Source organism: Octopus sinensis, linkage group LG1, assembly GCF_006345805.1.
Source record: "Octopus sinensis linkage group LG1, ASM634580v1, whole genome shotgun sequence".
Classification (NCBI taxonomy): domain Eukaryota; kingdom Metazoa; phylum Mollusca; class Cephalopoda; order Octopoda; family Octopodidae; genus Octopus; species Octopus sinensis.
This window is the reverse complement of record NC_042997.1, coordinates 178,202,370-178,218,202: the sequence shown is the minus strand read 5'-3', so window position 1 is coordinate 178,218,202 and position 15,833 is coordinate 178,202,370. Positions and strand designations below refer to the sequence as shown.

The 15,833-nt window shown below is 36.8% G+C and overlaps 1 protein-coding gene across 2 annotated transcripts in view; it reads left to right on the top strand.

The window, feature by feature from the left end:
• LOC115209365 (serine-rich adhesin for platelets) overlaps nucleotides 1–15,833 on the top strand; it is an 82,178-nt gene that overhangs the window by 43,772 nt on the left and 22,573 nt on the right. For both annotated transcript variants that reach the window (XM_029777751.2, XM_029777743.2), the window contains exon 2: nucleotides 8,585–11,731. In XM_029777751.2, the coding sequence (XP_029633611.1) occupies nucleotides 8,652–11,731 (3,080 nt within the window). In that variant the 5' untranslated portion in view covers nucleotides 8,585–8,651. The remainder of the gene's footprint in view (nucleotides 1–8,584; nucleotides 11,732–15,833) is intronic.

Below are 15,833 nucleotides of genomic sequence, written 5' to 3'. Positions count from 1 at the left end.
AAGGGAAAAAAATCAATTGAACAATTGAAGCTAGTATAGAAAAATTCTATGTAATTTTTCCACTTAAATTTTTTTTTTTATTGTTATTATTTTTCGTAGTTTCTGCCTGAAGATATTCAAGTGAGATCTAATAACCTCTATAACAATATACGTCTGGAAACTTATTGTTCTTATCAAAACTTCTAATTGCACAGCCAACAACAAGTAAAATAAAACTGGTGGGATTCATCCTGACCTTTTCCGCTGGCTATTCAATTATGTTTTCATCTACCAATCAATAGAAACTGTTTTGTTCTTTGTTTTGTTTTGTTTTTTCATTTCTTTCTTTCTCCTTTCAAGACCTAATCTATTATTACATTCAGAAAAAGCACTGCTCTCCTTGCAAAGCAAAAATTTTCCTAAAAAAACTAAAGCACTTTTGAAATACATTGAAATCTTTCAGCTACTTGTCAAAACTATTAATGTGAGTGTTCCACTTTAATTGAAAATAAAGCAAAAGAAAAAATATTATGATAATAATAATAATGAGAATAATGATAATTGCATACAAGCATATAAATAACTTTCTTGTAGTCTACCAGACTATTTTAGTTACCATTGTTTTGGATTAGGAAGAAAATTATTGAAAGACTGCTTAAAACATTTGGCACATATATATATGCAAACGTGCCCAAATGGAGTTATGTATCCTGTTTTTGTTGCATAACTTTATTAACGTGTAGGTTCTCTAATTAACTACAGTTATTCGTGGACTGTTTTTAATCAGTAGGTTGCATCTCAGACTGCGTTTCGAACTGACAACTTTATGCTCATTACAGTTTCTCACCTCTTGAGAGTACTTTTCTGACAAGGAGACCACAGTGGTTTGGTTACATATTGTAGTGCTCCCATGATGAACTCATCCAGAAGACAATACTTATTTCTTTACTACCCACAAGGGGCTAAACATAGAGGGGACAAACAAGGACAGACAAATGGATTAAGTTGATTATATCGACTCCAGTGCGTAACTGGTACTTAATTTATCAGCCCTGATAGGATGAAAGGCAAAGTCAACCTCAGTGGAAATTGAACTCAGAACGCAGTGGTGGACGAAATACCACAAAGCATTTCGCCCGGTGTGCTAACGTTTCTGCCAGCTCATCCAGAAGACAATACTACCATCTCCTTCCCTGGGTTAGCATAAGTGGAGAAGTGGTCAGCTGAAGACATGACATGCAACAGTCAAAGCAGATATGGAGCTCATTTCTGGCCCTCGAGTCTTTGGCGTTCATCACTGGAACTGGGAATGGCCTCAACACATTGCAGACTTGGCCACCAACAGACATGCATGGATCACCTTGACCCATGATGTGGTGAACTCAATGGGAGCCAACTTAACCCTACCTGGGTGAATACCATTACAAGACAAGTTGAGTCTTTACTAGGGCACAGTTTTCAAGGATTTTAGGAAATTATGTTGATCACAGTACTTAGTCTGGTACTCATTTTATTGGATCTATTTTTAATTGAATATTTAAGCTTTCTTGTGTATTTTGTCTATTTAGGGATGAATTTACCACAAGGTACCCCTGCTTGACTTACTGATTTATACCAGTACACACATACATACACAATAAGTTACCGTTTCCGTCTCAAATTCCTGTCACAAGGCATTGGTCAAACCATGTGGATATAAATGGGAAATGGGTTAAAGGAACCCAACAGCTGATATTTACATATTGGATCTTACGTGATTCTGATAAAATCTTGTAAAAACTATGTATCATCATCATTTAATGTCCATTTGTCATGCTGACATGGGTTGGACTATCATAGTTTATTTGAATTAACACTGACTCTAGTAATTGTTGAAAATTAAAATTATTTTGATTAAAAGAAATTTGATTTAACTTCAAATATCTAAGTGCAATTTTTTTTTATTTTAAATTTCTAAAATTTTTCAACATTCCATCCTTTCTTTTAATTTGCAACTTAATTCTCTCTCTTCCTCTCTCTAGTGTGGTTGGAATGGAATCCAAGGAATTTATTCAAATATTCTGCAAATCAAAATATAGTTTCACTATTAAGCAATTCTGCTAATTAAAACAAAAAAAAAAAAAAAATCAATTATTTTGATGACTAATTTAGGCTGTTATATGCAATCAGATTTATGGGGGGATTTACCTGTGGAAATCTTTCTACAAAAGATATATGGCTGTTAAGGGAAAATTGATGTTTGATGCAATTCTTTTGTTTTCTCTTTTTTTAATTGAGGATTTGCGGGAGTGAGGAGAAAGGCGCATTAAGATTTAAGTTTAGAATGCTACTATGAGGAATGTTGGGTAGGTTCAGTATGGAGACAGACAGTCCTACTATGCTCACAAATGTATGCGTGTCAAATGTTCTGTATCAATTTTATCATCATTTTGCCAGCATTCCTGATTCCATCTTCTGTTGTGGTGCATTGCTTTCATAACTAAATTTAATATTTCCATTTCAACCTTTAATGCTCTGTATTTAAAGATATGTTCTGTCTTTTTTTTTTTTTTTTTTTTTTTTTGCAATGGTAGAATTGCACCTTTTAAGAGTTTAGTCAAACAAATTCAACACAGTGCTTAAATTTTAAGTCGAATCTGACACTTATCCTATTGGTGCCTTTTGCCAAACCACTAGGTTACGAGGATGTAAACAAACCAATATCAGGTGTCAAGCAGTGGTAGGACAAACACAGAAATACACACATTATATATATATATCATGGGCTTCCACACAGTTTCTTATTTCTTTATTGCCCACAAGAGGCTAAACATAGAGGGGACAAACAAGGGATTAAGTCAATTACATTGACTCCAGTGCATAACTGGTACTTAATTTATCAACCCCAAAAGGATGAAAGGCAAAGTCAATCTCAGCAGAATTTGAACTCAGAACATAAACACAGACGAAATACCACTAAGCATTTCACCTGGCATGCTAACGTTTCTGCCAGCTCACCACACAGTTTCTATCTACAAAATTTACTCACAAGGCATTGCCTAGTTAGCCCATGGCTTTAGTAGCAGACACTTGGCCAAGGAGCTATGTAGTGGGACTGAACACATACTAAAATTTAGTCCTTAATCACACACCCATGCTTGTACCTATCTTTAAATTTTGAAAGTCTGGATTGATTTCCTAAAATAACTGTAATTTTTCACATTATTTGTATATTAATCAGCATTTATATCAAATTTATTTATATTGAGCTCAACAGAACTTGACAAGATTTTTCTTCAACATACTTTTTCAGTTAGTGTTTGGATACTCAATGCATTAAATATGCTAACACTAAGTCATCCAGTTTAGTTAACATTGTAAAATCCCAAATCCAATTAAGATGGTCTGCATCAGTGACAACTGGTTTGCTGAGTTTACTATAAAGAGGGTTGAAGTTTATGTAGGACAGAGCTTGTCCTTAAACTGTGTATGACGAAGAGAGAAAGAAATAGTGGTGTTGCTTTGGTTGTAAATAGGGAAATGAAATGATGTGCTGTGAGGTGGGAAAGGCTGAATGAGAGGGTGTGTGAGGTTAGCCAGGCAAACATGGAGAGAAGCTACAATTGGAAAGTAAAAGTAGAAAGAATCAATGTCTGGAGCCAAACAGATGATGTTCAGTTGGTGGGGAAGAAAGGACTATATATGATGGAAATGGTGGGCAAGGGGACAAACCAACTTCACCCAGAAATCTATTTTAAAATATTTTAGTAAAAGACACATAGAATTCATGATTTATAGAGGGTAAGAATATTGGGCAGTGAGGAAACAAAAGATGCCAGGATTTGGAAAGGGAAGGTAGAAAGAGTTTATTCTTCAAGGATGGGGTAAAGACCCCCTTTGATCATGAATGACCATGGGATTGCAGCTAGAAAGTTCCCTTCCAAAGCACAAGTCTGGACAAAGTTGTTTGTGGAAGACCAACATACCAGCCTCCCCTCTCCATGCCACTGATGTTATCCAAAGGAAAAGCAAAGGCTGATACAGCTTGGCACCAGTGACATCACAACTCATTTCTACTGATGAGTGAACTGGAGCAACATGAAATAAAGTGTCTTGCTCAAAAACACAACACAGCCTGGTACAAGGAATCGAACTCACTACCTCATGATTTGTGAGCCTGACACTAACCACTGAGCCATGTGCCTTCACCTTCAAAGACTACTAGAAATCAGATACAAGGGTGCCTAAGAAAATTGTAAACTTAGAATGGCTGAAAATGACATCCAGTAGCAATTGGACAGTTTGAAATAAAAGCAATATAGAGACATAGCTTCAGTCTGGTGTTGGTTATTATAAGTATAATTGATCCTCTCAATCAAAATGACTAGCAATAAGGAAAAGTATATTGCAGTTCTTGAATATGCAGTAAGGAAAAATATCACTCATCATCATCAAATATTGCATTACAGCAGTGAGCACCTATCCTGTTAGCTGTACAGTTGGTATGTGGAGTGGGGGAGAAGTAGTGTAGGATATAAGCTCTTTCTGATCTTTTATTCCTTTATTCTTGTCGAGCTTTTTTTTGTTGTTTTACTATCTCATCTGTCTTTTTCAGAATAGTTCATTTAAATGTAGGTGTCAATGCAAGAAGCGATAGAAATGTTAGAATGTATGTGTGTTTGTGTGTGGGAGGGTGGAGATCTGTCTAAAAACAGAATTATGACAAAGAACTATTTATAACTTTGTTAGAAAATGTTAATGATTTTAATGTTGTGAGTGAGCATCAAAAATCTAATTTGAAATATATTTGGACTTTGTGCAGTCATCTTCATCGTACAAGCATTTCTGTTGTTTTGGACCTCCTCTTAACTTCATCATGATCATCGTTTAACCTCCATTTTCCATGCTAGCATGGGTTGAACAGTTTGACCGGGATCTGGGAAGCCAAGAGGCTGCACCAGGCTCCAGTCTGATCTGGCAGTGTTTCTACAGCTGGATGCCCTTCCTAAGGCCAACCACTCCATGAGTGTAGTTGGTGGTTTTTAACGTGCCACCGGCATATGTGCCAGTTGAGGCTGGCAATGGCCACGATCGGTTGGTGCTTTTTACGTGCCACCAGCATGGAAGCCAGTCAAAGCGGCACTGGCATCAGCCACGTTTGGATGGTGCTTTTTACATGCCACTGGCACAGGTATCACAACTATAATTTCCATTTGATTTTTTGATGTTAATGTACTTGATTCAATAGGTCTCCTCAAGCATAGTGTGTGTGTGTGTATATATATATATCATCATCATCATCATCTGCTTTCCATGCTAGCTTAGGTTGGATGATTTGACTGAGGACTGGCGAACCAGATGGCTGCACCAGGCTCCAAGACTTCATTAATCTCGTTGATTTATTTTATAATGTGACAGTTCTGTAACTGAGGTGCAGGTGGGTCCTGAGCAGAGAAATAACTTAGGTAATGTTAGCAATGTTGTAAGATATGTAACAGAATTTGTTTTTCAGTTTAATATTACCCTATCTCCCTTGGGTATCATTTGCACTGATGCAAACCTTTACACTAGGTCCAAGAATATCAAGATCTTCCTGCTCTTTTTAAAACGGTAGGTTATCATTTAATGGAGATTTGACTGCTATTTAGAGCAGGTCAAGCAACCATGTTGAGTCATCAATTTAACCAGACATTCATGAGGAAGTGTAACCTAGAATATTCATAAAAGGGGTTGGTTTAATTATTTTCAACGTTTTCAGTATCAGAATTATTAGTTAAATCGCAGTGATTTGGGGTGGGAGGATATTAGGCGTTAGCTGATATTACTCACGTGTTAGACAATCAAGGGAGACAACTTTCTTAGCTATCCTTAATGAAAGTATAGTCTGCAGTACAAGATTTTTTGTAACATTTTTTGCTATAAACTAGTTACTACGGGATTGACAAGTAAGAACAATGACTATCTCTCCTCTGACAACAGATAAGTATTCCAGAGTGCTCAAAGTTGTTTCCCCCAGCAGATGTTAGATAGCCTCTAATATACTTTCCTAATTACCATATATTAATCCTATTTTAATTATTTCTGATGTTGAAAACACTGTGAATAACACTTTCTAATCTTGGCACGAGATCAATAATTTTGAGGGGAAGACCAAGTTGACCCCTAGTTCTTGAATGGTACTTTTACTGCCCCCCCCCCCACACACACACAAACAAAAGGATGAAAGACAAAGTTGATCCTAGTGAGGGTTTGAACTCAGAACATTGTTTGAAGAAATGCTTATAACCATTCTATCCAACTTGCTAGATTGAATAAACCTGGAATCAGCACCTGTTTGTCATTAAATTATCAACTTGAATGTCAATGCCTTAGAATGTGAATCTTCCAGAAGCTGTTGGATTTTTTTTTTTTTACTACTCAATCGTGATTAGTCATTAGTCATTAATGTAACTTTTCATCCATCAATTTACATTTATTCATCAGTTCTCACATGATTTTTTGCTTCACCACTTCATTGAAAAATTGATATCTATTTTAGTAAAAGAATTCTTTGAAAGAGTAGTTTATATTGATGCTTTTTGCATAGGCGTCTCTTTTGACAATAGAGCCACTTTTCAAAAAGTCAGTCCTGTCCCCACCTCTTCTGCCACTTTTTATGATTTATCACAAAATGATTTTGTGGGTGGGGGTCCTCAGTTTTTAAACCTGTGATTTTCAAACATTTGTAGCTCGATGCTCCCTTTTGATTTTTTTTTTGGGGGGGGGGGTTAAAAAAAGTTAAACAGTATGTGCAGGAGTGGCTGTGTGGTAAGAAGCTTGCTTCCCAACGACATGATTCTGGGTTCAGTCCCATAATATTTATTTATTGACAACAAACCACGACATGTAGAGTGGCTCTCCAACCCATTGGATCCTGTCAAACCATTTAGCCCATGCTGGCATGGAAAAGAGACTTGAAGCGATCAAACATGCACATATGCGCACACTAAATATTAAATGTTTATAGGGTGTAAGCAAAAATGTGATCTAAAATCTAAAAATAACAAACCCACTGACAGAATCCTAATTATACATCTTTTGTTTACCATACAAAGATGTTACCATTTACACCACCTTGCAGCTTTCATATCTCAAATTGTTACATATTAAATGTATGAAAATAATGTACTTTTGAATAATGAACATTTGTACATTGATTGGCCTGAGGACCTTTTGTTTCTCCACTAATGTCTGATAGCAAGTTATTTTATCTTGATTTATGTTTAGCCTCGAATTAACACTATGAAGAAAACAAAAAGAAATGTATGATTTCAACTAAGATTTTGAATATGAACATTTCATTGGCACAAAATCTGAATCTGTATAATTAAGTTGCTTATAAATTCCAGGTGTGACCTGTGAAACTCATGTTGAAGTTAGTGTTCAGGATATGTGTATCTAAATTGCAAGTCATTTGTGGTGTAAAGGGTAGCTTGTTTTACCCAGTATGCAAAATGTGCTGTACTGTTCCCATCAGTATAATTTCTTTTTTTTGGGGGGGGGGCGGTTCTCAGATTGTGTTGCTTACAAATGTTTTATTGTTTATATGAAAATGGGGTTCTTGTGAAGAATGCTTGGAATAATGTTACTCTACAGGATGCATAGTTAACAGATCAAGAAGCTTCTCCAAATCAAGTCACTATTTCTCTGCATTGTTAAGTCACAGCTTCTGTATTACAGACATGTGGTTAGAATGCTGCAGGAAAAAATCAGAAAAAATTCTTCAAGCCAGCTCAACTGGCAGGAGACATGGCAGTAGACCAAAAGCAAGATGACTGGATAATATCCATTGTTTCAGTTGGCCATGCTTGGGAATCCAGCTGCAAAATATAATGAGGATTACTTCTGATAGGACCCTATGGAGATGGTTCCTGAGGACTCTACTCCTATGACCCTCCCAAGAATAGTGAGCAGTGAAAATGAATGGATGAAATTTGTGTCTATAAACACACACACACACACACATCCGAACATTCATGAGTATTTGTATGTATGTATGTATAGCCACTTTGCATGCTGTGCTATGCTCTTCTTGCCAGTAACCAATCAACTGTTATGCAGGAATGGAAGATTATTGCCAATCAAACAAACTAGAGCAAACAGATTTGTGTGTCTTTTCCAGGAGCCATTATTAGTCTGGACCATGCCTGACATAATAGCATTATCTTGTGAAGTCTTAAGTTAGGTCTTGGTATGCCCTAGTCCACTTGCTGGGAAGTGTTGTTGGCTAAAATTGTATCTTAGTGTTGTTGGTTTTCTGAGGTTTCTAGTCCAGGTACCATTTAAATGTTACGGGATCTTTTTCTTTGATTACTTTCAAGATAGTGTTGAATAAAGGTAGACTATTTAAAGTTTTAAAAAAATTGCTTTATTATGTTATATAATGTGAACTCATTATGCTGAAAATGTTTATAGATATACCAATAGATACAGAAACAGATGCATGCGTGCACACACACACACAACACATTCTAAATTCTTATTGTTATTTATATAGTGATTTAAATTGTTTTGTTGTTGTTTTTTTGTTTGTTGTTTTTTTGTCATTTCAGTCTGCTTACTTGTGTTTTTTTTTTCTGAATTTCAGATTTGGATGCTGTTACTAACTGGAAAGTCCGTAAGTTCTGTGTAATGCCCACTTTTGTCAGAAAGCGATGGAGAACACTCTTCCCTGTGCACATATCCCACCATTAATTACTGCTGACTCCACAGCATCACCTGGTATCATTGAAAGATGTAGTTTATACCAAAGGATGGGCAACTCTACAAAGGAAGCTGTGGGGAATAGTGATTATGATAACAGCATAGAGGAGGAGGTGATTGCTACAAGTGAGAATGGCTTGGATAATTCGAATTTTGACTTTTATTCTTTGCCTCAGAGCCAAACTGATGGCATCACCCCAGCAAGCATTTTAGATAGCCACAGTCGCTCCCAAAACAACAACAACAACAATCGCATTAGTTATTACAATAACAACAGCTCTTTCGATGATGAATGTAGCAGTGCTGGTAGAGAAAGAAAAAGCGATCCCCAAAACTTCCATGCCATAGGTGATTTTCACTCTAAAAACCCTGTTACAGAACCATCATGTAATGGAGCTAGTGGGAACTGTGAAATCTCTCTGCATGATTCCTTACCTTCCCTGGCAAGTACAGATCCAAACCCGGGAATTGCACCGAAATGGCAAAGCTGCTCACCTCTGCAATCTGTCAGTGCCTCAAACAATGAAAACTGTGAGACAGTTGTTAACAATTTGCAGGCAGCACGGCCAAAGGAAACCAGTAGCGATCTGAACCCTTCTTACCATTACCATCTTCCCCGGTATCACAGCCAGAACCACTATAGTCATCATCATCATCACCATCATCACCATAGCCAGCAGCAGATCAATATCCCTGTCCATAACAATTACAGTACTTCTGGTAACAGGCGAAACACTTTCTCTTCGGTGATCCAGAAAGATAGCTCCACTTCAGTGAAGTTGCACCAACCAAAGCTATCGAAATCATTACTGAGTAAAAGTGATACGATTTCTTCCGCACAGATGGCTGACACTTCTGCTGCCACTATAACTACAAGCACTATTACTACTACTTCAACAATACCAACAACAATGATGCCTTATAGTAATTGCACCCTTTTCAAACAAGGCCCTCTGGTTCAAGTAAATGGGCCTATTAACGGTAATATGCCTTGTTCCTCCAAATGTTACACTCTTCAACAAACTAATGGTCTCATAATGACTCCAGATTTCAAGACCATCACCAAGATGTCCCAGCTGCAGCATGTTGAGAATCAAAACCAAAAGAAACATTCGGCTGTTAGTGACTTGGTAAATTATGAAGGTAGCCTTGATATGGCTTCTGCATCAAAATCGGACTTGTTGATTCAATCAAAGTTGAAAAACGCCAAGCAGCAACAGCACACGTGTAAATCTTTAAAATACGAAAACAATAGCAACATGATGAATTCTGCCTCCGGTGCCGCAGGAACAGTTGTATCTTCTTGTATTAATTGCAACAATTGCACAAACACCAATACCACCACTAGCAGTAAGTTAGTGGGCAAGAAATGCAAAGCACTTTACAACTTGCAATGTAAGTTTCAAAAAAACCGGTTCATTTCTTCATTGCAAGACTGCTGTCGGGCTTGCAACAGCTTTGAAGGTTGCTGTGGATCAGGCGAGTCTTTTGAGTTGGAAACTGAACTTCTCTGCCCCAGCTACTCTTACTGTGATCCAGACAATGTTGTGCATTATAATAAAGATAATAATTATAAGAGTCAGATTGGGACTTGTGTAGAAGAGAGCTCTGCTTCTGTTGGTTGTAGCAATGCCACTTTAAACTCAAATAACTTTCGCTCAAACAATTTAGGTTCTTCAGGAACAGGGTCTATAGACAATCGGGAAGAAGATTTTGGAGATTTTATTGAAGCAGATTTTCCCCCTGTACAGACTAGCCGTCTCATGTCAAGTTCTACTGATTCCACAGATTCATTTTCGTCTCTGACCAGTAGTGACATCAATGAAACCAATAACCAACAGATTGTTGCTAGTATAAATGACATGGCAATATCAAGCCATGAACCCAGTTATAGCCATTTTCCTAATAGTAATTATTTTAAAAATTGTGATCATAAAAAGCACAACCAACTCTCTTTTCCCAGTCCCTCAATTAGTGCTTGCAATAACTCTAAGTGTAGTGAAAATAGCTATGTTGGTTTCACTGGATTTGGTGATAGTAATAGTGTAAAGCGTGAACCTGGTAGTTCTGTGATAAAATGTACTGATGTCCTGAAAGTTTCTTCTTCGTTACTGTCATCATCCCCTTCTACTCAGTCATCTCCATCGACATCCCCCTCTTCTGCCACCTCCCCTCCTACATTGTTATTATGTACCAGTGATAACCATCTGCAAAGCAACTGTCTAAAGAAACCTGCAAAAGAAGTTGGGTGCTCTGAAAACAGCCATGACAGCCACTCAATCCTTGATGGTGGTGTCAAAATTCCCCAGTGCCATAACTCTTTCACTGCAATGCAATTACCATTAAGTGGAGCAACAAACAGCTGCCAAACTTCTGATGATACTGTGATGTCTCCAGAAGTCGATTTCCTTGATTTTGACATTGTCTCCACAACCACCCCAAATTTAGACTCGGAACAAAATTTGAATAGTGCTGGCAGTTCTACTAGTGCAATGGACATGGAGTTTCTTGATTTTGACTTGGCCTCCACTACCACCCCAAACTTAGAGCAAAACTTGAACAGTGCTGGTAGCTCAACCGGTGCAATGGGCTTTGAGTTTTCACTGAGTGAAATTCCTTATGCCGATGATGTTGACTCTGCTTGCCCCAGTCCAACAGGAGATTTGCTCCAAATGAATTCTAATGGATCAGCTCCTTCCAAAACACAATTAACAAATTGTGCTACAAACGATTTGAGTGCATCCAGCAGCAACTCCAATCTGTCTGCTCTTGAAGATCCAACACTGCCGCATAGTCATTCTAATTTCCAAAACCATCACAACATGACACAGAAATGTTTCTCCAATCTAAATCTTGATGACCAAGATGATGTGTCAGTCGGTTCAGAAGAAAGTGGTTCTCATGACAGCAATGAAATAGGAGAGGCAGATGATCATTGCCATTTAGTTTCTCTTTGTCTTTCACACAATGGACATCAAAACAATTTTCTGTCATCTCCAAGTTCACCAACTAGTGAGGACAGTGATTTCCGGTGAGTCAATAAAAGCTTCATATTTTAAAAGGTTGTCAATTGTATATATATATATATATATATATATATATACAGTGTAATATTTAGCTGCCATATTATCATCACCATCATCATTATCAATATCTTTTTGACATATTCATTTTATGTTGTTTACTCTTTGTAGCTACTTGTATCTTCTCATACAGCATGCTAATTAAAACTTAAATTTTTTATTCACACCTACCAGCTTGGCAGATTGTAGTACAGGGTGGACCAAAAGGATCTGACACATTTGGAGGCTTAATAAAAGCACAAAATAAGAAATAATGAAAAGAAAAACTTCATTTTCTGAATGTACATATAATGCCATTTTATTTCATTAAGTTTTAAAAATTAAATCAGCTAAATGCTTCCCAGCATTGTCACACACTGTTGGAGACGTTCATGAAAGTTATCGATAACTCTATGGATCATTTCTTCTGGAATGGTGAAATGTGATTTCTTCTTGTGTGGATATTTAAAATCAAAAGTATTCAGTCATCACCCTCGATCTATTGATGAAATAAAACCTGCAATTCGTGTAGAAATAGCAACCATTCCAGAAGAGGTAACCCATTGAGTTATCGATAACTTTCATGAACGTCTCCAACAGTGTGTTGACAATGATGGGAAGCATTTAGCTGATACTAGCAGTATCGCCCGGCGTTGCTCGGGTTTGTTTCGACCCGCTGGAATTGTAATTTTGAAAAGTAAAAATTTTGTGAACATTTTTCTGGTCGAAATACACCGAAAAGTGGCGACACAGCAGTGAAAAAATCGTAAAAAATAGGGATTTTCATATAATTTTTAAAACTTAATGAAATAAAATGGCATTATATGTACATTCAGAAAATAAAATTTTTCTTTTCATTATTTCTTATTTTTGTGCTTTTATTAAGCCTCCAAATCTGTCGGATCACTTTGGTCCACCCTGTATATGTTTGTGTAGCTTGTGCTTATTATCTAGCATCTCTCTCTCTCCATATGTTTCCGACGAAGAGCTCCGCTCGAAACGTCAAACCCTCCTTCTTCCCTTCTTTCCTGAGCGTCCAATAATACTTTATTTGTTCCACGTCCTTGTGTTGTTGCTTTTTTTGTTTTTGTTTTCTTGTTTGGATTAACTATATATATATATATATATATATATGTACCTGTGTGTCTGTGTGTTTAAAATATTTGTTTCATCTTTTGCAGTTGGTAATTATCTAATGATAAATTGTTATTTTAATTCATTCAAAATTCTTAGCATATCATCATTATTAACATCTATCCTTCTTCCCTAATAGCATCTGTTAAATGTGTCTGCAATAGGACATCCTTCTACTTACAGACTCATCTCATCAGTCATCATCATTTTAGCATTCACTTTTCCATGCTTACTTGGGTCTGATGAAATTTGTTGCGACAGGTTTTCTATGACTGGATACCCTTCCCATCACCAAACTCACCTTCTTCCAAAGAAGGTAATATTTCCCACAGCTATAGCGGCAAGCTGGCAGAACTATTAGCATACTAGGCAAAATGCTTAGCCGCATTTTGTCTCTTTATGTTCTGACATCAAATTCTGCCGAGATCGACTCTACCTTTCATCCTTTCAGGGTCAATAAAACAAGTACCAGTTGAGCATTGGGGTTGATGTGATTGACTTAGCCCCTTCCCCAAAACTGCTGGCCTTGTGCCAAAATTTGAAGCCAATATTCCCCATGGCCATACATGCTTCTGTAGGAGCTTGGAAATGAAGTAAGCAACTTATATGATGGAGATATTTGTTTCCAATTATAATGCAATGTCCAGGCAAGGAAACACACACATATACACAAAGAGCTTCTTTCAGTTTCCATCTACCAAATCTATTCACAAAGCTGTCATCAGCCTAGACCTATAGTAAAAGGCACTTGCCCCAGATGCCGTGCAGTGGTACTGAACCAGAAACCATATGGTTGAGAAGCAGATTTCTTAACTATACAGCTACGCCTGGAACAAAATATTCTCAGCTTGGACATTTCCCAAAGTTTGAAAGATTATTCTCTGTATAATACATTGACATCTTATGAGTGTGGATCCTTTATATACCATACTGATATCTCACTGGTCTCTCCTTCTTCATACTGCATTGGTGTTGCTGTAGTCTCACTCCTGTACATAACATATTGACAGTTACTCATCATATCAAGCCAATACAGAAGCTTCTACATGATATTCCATGACATCTTAGATGATGAAACGGTTGTGTTCAGACAATGGGTAACAAATTGTCTTGTGGCTCTCTGCACTCTGAGTTCAACTTTATCTTTCTTCCGTTTGGGACAAGAGTCATAAATAAAGTACCATTCCTTTACTTGGGTCAGCTCTTTTTTGTGTCCGTCTCTTCTTTCTTGAAGAAATGGACTGTTGTCAGATTTGGGAATGAATGGGCTGTACCAAGTTTGAAATACCCAAGACATGCCCTATGTCGCAACAGTACCGCTACAGTTCCAATCCATCTATGGTTGAGAACTTAAGGCGAGCATATTCATATTCCCCTTTTCAATATACTACAAATGTATCCCCTGTACAAACCTTACTGATCTGTTGTCCTTCTCCCTTAAATCATAATGACCTTCGTGATATTTTAGGTGAATATCCCCCTCTTCAGTAGGACATCTACTTCTGTCCCTCTGTCATACTTTCACATTCTTCAATACTATACCCCACTAAGTTGAGGGTCTGGTCTTGTGAGTACTTGGTAACCTCCTAGTACACTGTAAAGAGGCATTAGGAAGGGCATCCATCTGTGGAAACCATGCTGAAGTAGACATTGGAGTTCAGCACCACCCTCTGGCTCTTCAGTTCTTGTTGAACTGTCCAGCCCATGCCAACATGGAAAAGGGGACATTAAATGATGATGTTATGGCTGTTTACCAACATAATGTGGCTGTCCTGGAAGGGATGGTGTTACTGTAGTTTTAGCCCTAAGAAACATCGTTTCTAGCTGGCTATACGACACAGTATTTGTGTCCTTATATTTTCAAACAGGGAGCTCAGCACTCCTGTTTGAAAAAATTAGGACACAGATATTGTGTCATATAGCCAGCTAGAAATGATGTTTCTCAGGGCTAAAACAACAGTAACATCATCCATTTTGGGACAGCCACATTATGTTGACAAATAGCCTTAACTTAAAAGAACTGTTACTGAATGTCTTTGTCTGAGAGATTTAGAAGTAATAATATTAAATGATGATAATAATCAACAATGTAGAATGTTTAAAGTTACTGTAAAAACCCATGTAATTTAATCATTTTTTTCCACAAAAATAAAAATGAACTTTAGGGGTGTATAAATTACATGAGTAGATTGTTTCCAGAATTTTTTTAGAAACATTTTTGCTGAAAAAAAACGTACAAAATGTAAACATTCATACCAGAAGTTGACTCATTTAATGTCAGAAAAAATAGGGGCTTAAATATAATGAAGTTGACTTTTATTTATGCTGGACAGTATAATGCTCACTTTTTCTATTTAAATTTACTAAAACCATTAAATGGTTAACTACTTTTTGAAGTCTGATGTTCATGCTGGTAATCAAGGTCCAGATCATATTTTCTCAGTGTCATCCAAACTGATGTTTATTGGTGATTAAACTTAATTTGCAACACCTGTGCATATTTATCAGCTTTGTTTTTGTTGATAATTCTTTTCAACAACTTTTCCTGGGATTGTAATTTGAGAAGACCTACAGCAGTAGGCTAAAGATCGGACATAATCTCTTGTGAGCAAGAAATGTAAAGTAAAGTTTATTATAAACAACGCAAATACTTTGTAATTTAATAGTTTTTAATGTGATACCTGTTGAACAGAAATTATTTTTATTTGATGAAAATATAATAAAATCCAATCATAAGTAGGTGAAATTATGCTAAATACAGCTAAATTGAAAACCTTTTTCCCTTGGCCATATCAGCAATTCTGAAAACTTTTTGGGTTCAAATTTTACATGAGTGGAAGCTTTTTTTTAACAAATTTTATCCTGAAAATCACATGTGTATGGGTTTTTACAGTATATGAAATGTTTAAAATGTCTCACAGGTATTATTTATGACTG